The following is a 7,500-nucleotide window of genomic DNA, read 5'->3' on the forward strand; positions in this document are numbered from 1 at the left end:
ATATATATATATATATATATATATATATATATATTAAATTAAATTAAAATAAATAAATGAAAAGAAAATTGATAAAATAATAATAAAATGAATAAATAATAAATTATTTAAAATTAATGAATGCATATATAGATATAAATATATAAATATATTTATATAAAGAAACTAAAAAATAAAAAATGAGAAATTATTAAATAATTAATTATATAATAATTAATCCAAATTAGAATAGCTAAACATTAATTTGATTTAAAATAAATTATAATCAGAATAAAATCAATAAAATACAAATGAAAATAAATAGATTGATATAAACAAATACATTTTTTATTAGATTACAATATGTAAATTATAAAAATATTACAAATAAATTAATAAAATAATAAATAAATATTTATGAGTAAAATAAATATATAATGATTAGAATATAAATACATATATATATTTAAATGGATTCAAATAAATAATAAAAAACAGAATCAAATCATTCAATAAATAATAAAAATAGATTTTAATTTGTTCGAGTTGTTTTTCATAGGTATTTTACCTGTATTTTGAATTATGCATTGAATTATGAAGGAAATGTCCTGATAACAAAAACAGTACGTCAGCGTAGTATGTGTGGCTTTATATCAGACGAGGTGCCATTATCAGGCGGCTGGGTGTGCGACGGCCTGTCGGACCCTAAAAGGGGTGTGAGGTGAAGGGGAGGCAGCGACACCTTCACTGCGAGCCTCTTCACCTGCTTATCAACTCCACAAGAGCAAAGTGTCCACGAGCCCCGTCTCTGAACACCTCTGCAGCGGGGTATTTTTAGCAGGAGTGCAGACAGAGCTCTGGGAAAACACAGCCATCTGAACCTGGCTTTGTTGGAGCAGACCCTCATACGTGGCATAGCCTCTGAATGTCAGACTGAGAGACGAGAGCTCACACGTTTTATTCTTTGTTGTACTGTACAGTTTCAAAGTTCAACTCTGTACCAGATGTTTCCTTAAAAAGTCTTCAGGAGAAATAAAAATAGACACAAAAGATGGTAACACCGTGTCCTAACTACAGGCAATGCAATAATGCAGTGAAGTGGATTTGTTCATCAGTTGTTTTATAATTCTGCAGCACTGAACCGAGTAGCCACACCCACCGTGAAACCTGATTGGTTGAACACTAAACAAATGTATTCCGATTGGCTCTGATTGTGTCGCATTGAACAGAAGTTTGGAACAGTGATGTTTTAGTACCTTTGAGATAGTATTAGAATTTTTATATTTTGAATTAGGTTATATTATCACATTTTAATTTTTTAATTTAGCTATAAAGTTTGGAAATTGTAGTGTGTATTTGTCCTTTTTTTCATATGTATTTTTATTTATTTTATTAATTTTTATTTGAGTTTTATTTTTAGTTATTTTAACACTTCAACTTTAATAAAACAATATTAAAATAAAATAAATAAAATAAAATTTAATAAAATAAATTAAATTAAATTAAATTAAATTAAATTAAATTAAATTAAATTAAATTAAATTAAATTAAATTAAAATAAATTAAATTTGTTTTAATTTAAATCTGTTTGTGATACAATAATAATTATACAATAAAAATTTATAATTTATATAATTATTGTAGACTGAATAGCTCAAATAATCTGCTTTTGGTAGAATTTGATTAGAAATATCTGACTTTGATTGTAGACTTTCTTCCATTTGCTCTCCATGTATTCTCATTGCTATCTACAAGAAACAAATAAGATAATTTGTATTTTTCTAAGCTAGTTATGTCATGCATTATTCTCTCTTGCTGAAAGTTTAGGCTCTTGACTTTAAAATGCAATGCACAATGTCTTTCACCAAAGCTTCCGAAATCCTGTTCTATTCCTCATTCTGTAGGTGTTCGTATATAAATTCTCATTCACAATCACTGCAGATGTCCAGAACTCAGCATGTCACCTTCAGCAGCAGCAGAAAGGATATGAGTGAACTAAAATCCTTATTGATGCTCTTCTAACGGGATGAAAAGGGCTAAAAATATAGAGTGCAGACGTGGCACTAAACCGGAAGATGGCCTTCCCTTTGTTCAGTACTACAAAAGTCTGTCGAGAAAGAAGAGAAAGGTTCGTTAGTGGATTCAATATCAAACACAACATGAACCTCAAACATTTATGAAACAAGAGGAGCAGGAACTTCTGTAAAGGGTTTATTGAACGATATCCACAATATGCTCCTGTTTCATAATTGATCCCCAATATGATGACCCCGGATCTGTAAATGTATATTTGCAACACATTTCAAGAGGAAAATTAGTTTACTTTTATAAATAAACTACCGTTCAAAAGATGGGGTGAAGAAGTTATATGCATTAATCAAAAATCTGTTAAGATGATCCTAGCATGATTAGCAAGTGACTAGCATGTTGTTAACATGTTTCTAGTATTATTAACATGTTCCTAGCATGTTCTTAGCATGATTAGCAAGTGACTAGCATGTTGTTAACATGTTTCTAGCATGATTAGCATGTTCCTAGCATGTTCCTAGCATGATTATCAAGTGTCTAGCATGTCGCTAGAATGTTTCTAGCATTATTAGCAAGTGACTAGCATGTCGCTAGCATGTTTCTAGCATTATTAGCAAGTGACTAGCATGTCGCTAGCATGTTTCTAGCATGATTAGCATGTTGCTAGCATGTTTTCTAGCATGATTAGCAAGTTACTAGCATGTCGCTAGCATGTTTCTAGCATGATTATCATGTCGCTAACATGTTCCTAGCTTGATTAGCAAGTGAATAGCATGAAGTTAACATGATTAGTAAGTTATTAGCATGTTTCTAGCATGATTAGCATGTCGCTAGCATACAGATAGATAGATAGATAGACAGATAAAAATACAATTAAACTAAATAAATAAATAGATTAAAACAAAGAAAACAATAACAAACAGAATAAAATCAATAATTAAATAATAAATATTTACTCTAAATAAATATCAAATAAATACATACAAACTAGATTTAAAATAAACAGATTAATATAAATAAAAAATACATAAATTTTGAACTAAATAAATAATTAATTTTTTTAAATAAATAAATAAATTAAAATATAAAATGTGAATAAAATTTATAAATTAAATGAAATCCATTACAAATGGTAATAAATCAGATTACAATCCAAAATAACTGTTATCTACTTGAATATATTTTTAGTATAAAATATAACGTACTCCTGTGATCAGTTTTCAGTGTCACATGATCCTTCAGAATTCATTCTAATATATCTGATAGATTTTGATACATTTGAATTTCTCAGGATTCTTTGAGGAATAGAATGTTCAAAAGCAGCACTTGTGTTACATTGTAAATGCCACTTTTGATCACTCTACTGCACTCTTGCTGAGTAACACCATTGAATTCTTTCAAACAAAGACATTTTTTTGTGATAAGGGTATTCACACAAAGTGTAATTATAATGATAAAGCAGGAAGCGATGCTCGGGAGTGCAAACAACACGCAGATCCATTCCAGCGGGGCTCAGCGCTCTCGGGGGACTCCTGTCTGTCAGCAGGGTGGACTCCAGCGGGAGCGTTTCTCTCCCCGCGAGGAACAAACACACCTCACTGTTACCCAGGATTCATGGCCCCCTCGCAGAGCTCGATTTACACCATCTCCACTTCACATAAATAATGCGAGGTTGCAGGCGGGCGGCATCAGGGTCAACATATTTTATTGTGCTGCATCTTTGCTACAGTAAGAGTCTTTCTCGACGCTCCGGCGCGTGGCCTTTGTAACCTCTGCAAATAGCTGGCTTTCTCTGCCCTTATGTTCTCTATTCTTACATAACATCTAGGTCAAGTTTGGCTGTGTTTGTTTCCACTTTCCTCACTTCTCCTCTGGGATTTCATCTGCCGACTGCAGGTCCACACGAGGGCAGAGGGAAATCCAAGCCAAACGCTGCCCTCGCTGTGGATCTGAGAAGTAAATACATGCACCATCGTGTTCGAGCCAGAAATGAAACGTCTGTTGTCATCTCTACTCAAAACACAGAAGGAGTTATCGAGTAGATTCGCCAAGCTTTCACAGTTTGCAGAATTTCTGTCTCTCAGTGATATCTAATGCATTCAGAAGACTAGTCATATTGAAAACTACTCTTATTAAGAAATATTATCGATTGGACTGGAGAACACAATCTGAACTGATCATCTGTAGAGCTGCTGAATTTGTTTCATGACTGATGAACTTTATAACAATTTGTAATAAAAATGTGACAAATAAAAAATTATAAAAAAATATAGAATATTATGATATAATATTAGGATTCAAGAGAACTGTATTCTGTGTTATTATACTGTAAAATGTAATTTATTTCTGTGATCAGATCTGTATTTTCAGCATCATTACTCCACTCTTCAGTGTCACATGATCCTGGTCTAATTCTTTTGATACATTTGCTACGTCTGATACATTTGAAATAATTTGATACTTTTGAAAGCATTTATTTAAGACAGAAATCTTTTGTTACATTATAAATGCCACTTTTGATCAATTGAATTTTGGTTTTGTTTCATAACTCTTATCGGACACTGAACTTAATTGATCTGAATGACATCGTCATCTGTACAGCTGATATTAAACTAGTTTCAGAATAAATTAACTTTACAAACATGAATTATATCATAAACCCTTTGGTGCTTTGTAACACTCCCAAAAAAAAGGTACTTCTATGTACCATGTAGATACTAATATGTACTTTTAAGGTACTGGTATGCACCCTTTAAAGGTAAACAAGGTACAGAAGTATCCTTTTGAAAAGGAACCGCCCCAGAGACAGCTTTTGTACCTTTTTTTCCTGAGATTGTATTGTGCATCGACATACAGTTATGGTGAGTGAATGACAGCAGTTTTTACTGGAGTGAATAATCTTCAGTGAAATGCTTCTCTTCTTGGGTTTGTCCGTTATCACTCAGCGCTCGACAGTGTCAACAAGTGCAGTTAATACACTGACAAACCAGAGAAGTGTGAGAGCCACGTGGAGACATAGTGATAATGTTTCACGAGGACTACTGAATGACAAGTCAAACAAGAAACATAAAGCTTATTTAAATTACTTTTATGAACGTTATTAGATTACTGACGTCTGTGATTTCGTTGATAGAAGTGTTTATTGTCTGCTTATGTGAGGTCATGCACTTCGGATGTGAGCTAATCCCGTCCGAATAAGGAAAATTAGTGTCGGCTTGCAAAAATATCAAAGGACGGGGCCAAACTTTAATAGCAGGAGTCCTGATAAGTGTCAATTCATCTTTCTAAGCATTAGCCACCGGCTTAGGAAAGCCTAAACAGCGCACCGAAAATGGCATTTAAAGAGTTCTGAGTCAAAACATTCAGCTGAAACCCATAGAAATGGAGATTTGTGTGCTCGTGGAAGCAGACGCAGCAGTGGTGGCATTAAGAGCGGCTCACTGACTCACGCTATTCATCTGTCTGTTTTCCTGCAGCTCTCTGATTCACTGCAAACACATCAGCCGCACTTTACTGATGCTCATCGTTAGGCTTTGTTTATTGCTAGTGTTTAAACCTTTCTGTCTGACCCAGGTAGAGCGAACAGACAATCGGGGGATGTTCCTGATCTCAAACATCAGGTAAAAATGTACAGATCGAACACTTGTACCACTAATCTCATTACTGCACAGAGACGAAAAGATGTTTCTTAAAGTAAATTATGCTGCCTCATTCTTGCCTAACGCAGCACCTTTGCACAGAATGCAGTCTGTGTATGCGGATATCCGCATACATACACAGAGAATAGGAGGTCTATTAGCAGAATGTGTTGACTTTAGCAATCTTTGTTGCATTATACGCCAAAGGTGACTGTACAAAATGGGTAAAAATCAACATTTTAAGTTCTTTTTACATAGTTTGCATGGCTATAACTAAAGAAGCATTCAAGATATCTTAATATCCTTTTATATGTTGGTTCTTAACAAACTTTTCTTTTACCAGTCTCATTTTTAAGGCCCTATATGAGTCAAATCCAGAGATATTAGGATATCAATGTGGCTCCATGAGTAAATATGAAATTTTCACAAGAGATTTACCCAAGTCGCAGAATGCATCATGACAAGCTCATTGAACCATGAATCCAAAACATTTTCATTCAGTAGTGAACAATAAAGATAAAACAGTTGAAAATCGAATATTGTTCCCATTGTGTGCGCAATTCATAAAGTCCATAGAATTGAATATACTGTATAGCAATTTTCGCCTACATGATTTTTTATATCACTGCAAAATATAACTATACTACCGCACACCTTAATATATATATAATGTTGCATATATAGTATATCCAACTTGTACTAGAATACATATAGTATATACTTACATAAAGCCATATATACAGTATTATATAACAAATCTGCTTAATTGTTTATATCATCGTCAAATGTAACTATATTATCACCAAGCTCTTCATATAAAGTTGGATATATAAGTATAACCAACTTTATCTGCATGCATATTTATATAAAGTCGTGTAAATATATTGCAACAAAATGTAAACTATATTATCGGACAGCTCCAGTGTGCTAAACGCAACTATAAAGCATACAGAAATTAGGATAATATAAACAGTAAAGCTTGATGTGATTTGACTAAAGGCACTTTGGTGGGTTTCAGAACTGAGTCTTTATCTGTAAAGGACTGAATGATGTGGTGGCGATTACTCACTCTCCTGTTCTGGAAGTAAAACGGATCGATGTCTTCCAGAGGGACGCCCACCAGTCCAGGAGGAATGTCTCCAAAGATTCGCGGGAGCTGCTTTCCGGCCTCCAGGTCGGCCTGGGACTTGAGCGGCTCCACGTCGCCCAGGTCCTCCTTGTACTTCTTGGCATTGCGGGCCTGCTCCTCTGCGATCCGCTGCTCGATTCCAGCCAGGGACTCACGAGTGAACCGGTGTAGACTGTCAGGACCCGGTTGAAACAGTATGGCTGCCATCTTCTCATCCTGAGCCTCCTGTCCAAGTGGTTACTTCACAGCTGGTGAGGAGAGAAGGTGTTATTCAGTTCAGATGCAGCGTTCTCAGTTATATTTTATCGAAGTATTAACTTTATATCAGATATGTCCATCATTATTTTGGTTTTACACAGAGAATAGGAGGTCTATTAGTAGAATGTGTTGACTTTAGCAATCTTTGTTGCATTATACGCCAATGGTGACTGTACAAAAATGGGTAAAAATCTAAATTTTAAGATATTTTTACATAGTTTGCATGGCTATAACTAAAGAAGCATTCGAGATATCTTAATATCCTTTTAGATGTTGGTTCTTAACAAACTTTTCTTTTAACACTCTAATTTTTAAGGCCCTATATGAGTCAAATCCAGAGATATTAGGATCTCAATGTGGCTCCAAGAGTAAATATGACATTTTCACCAGAGATTTGGAGCTAAATTACTGGGGGTGACTGTAGGAAGATGGCAATATCATTATTTTAGTTTTATACAGAGATTGGTA

At 34.0% G+C, this 7,500-nt stretch overlaps 1 protein-coding gene across 2 annotated transcripts in view; it reads right to left on the reverse strand.

Annotated features, from left to right (window-relative positions):
- scn5lab (sodium channel, voltage gated, type V-like, alpha b) overlaps positions 1-7,500 on the reverse strand; it is a 139,373-nt gene that overhangs the window by 104,835 nt on the left and 27,038 nt on the right. Inside the window, exons 2-3 of one of the 2 annotated variants that reach the window (XM_026241624.1) lie at positions 6,715-7,022; positions 1,968-2,086 (exon numbers count right to left, since the gene is read on the reverse strand). In XM_026241624.1, coding sequence (XP_026097409.1) covers positions 1,968-2,086; positions 6,715-6,981 — 386 coding nt within the window. In that variant the 5' untranslated portion in view covers positions 6,982-7,022. Of the gene's footprint in view, positions 1-1,967; positions 2,087-6,714; positions 7,023-7,500 lie in introns of those variants that run through there. The other variant, XM_026241625.1, reaches the window with a different exon arrangement.

Source organism: Carassius auratus, linkage group LG49B, assembly GCF_003368295.1.
Source record: "Carassius auratus strain Wakin linkage group LG49B, ASM336829v1, whole genome shotgun sequence".
Taxonomy (NCBI): domain Eukaryota; kingdom Metazoa; phylum Chordata; class Actinopteri; order Cypriniformes; family Cyprinidae; genus Carassius; species Carassius auratus.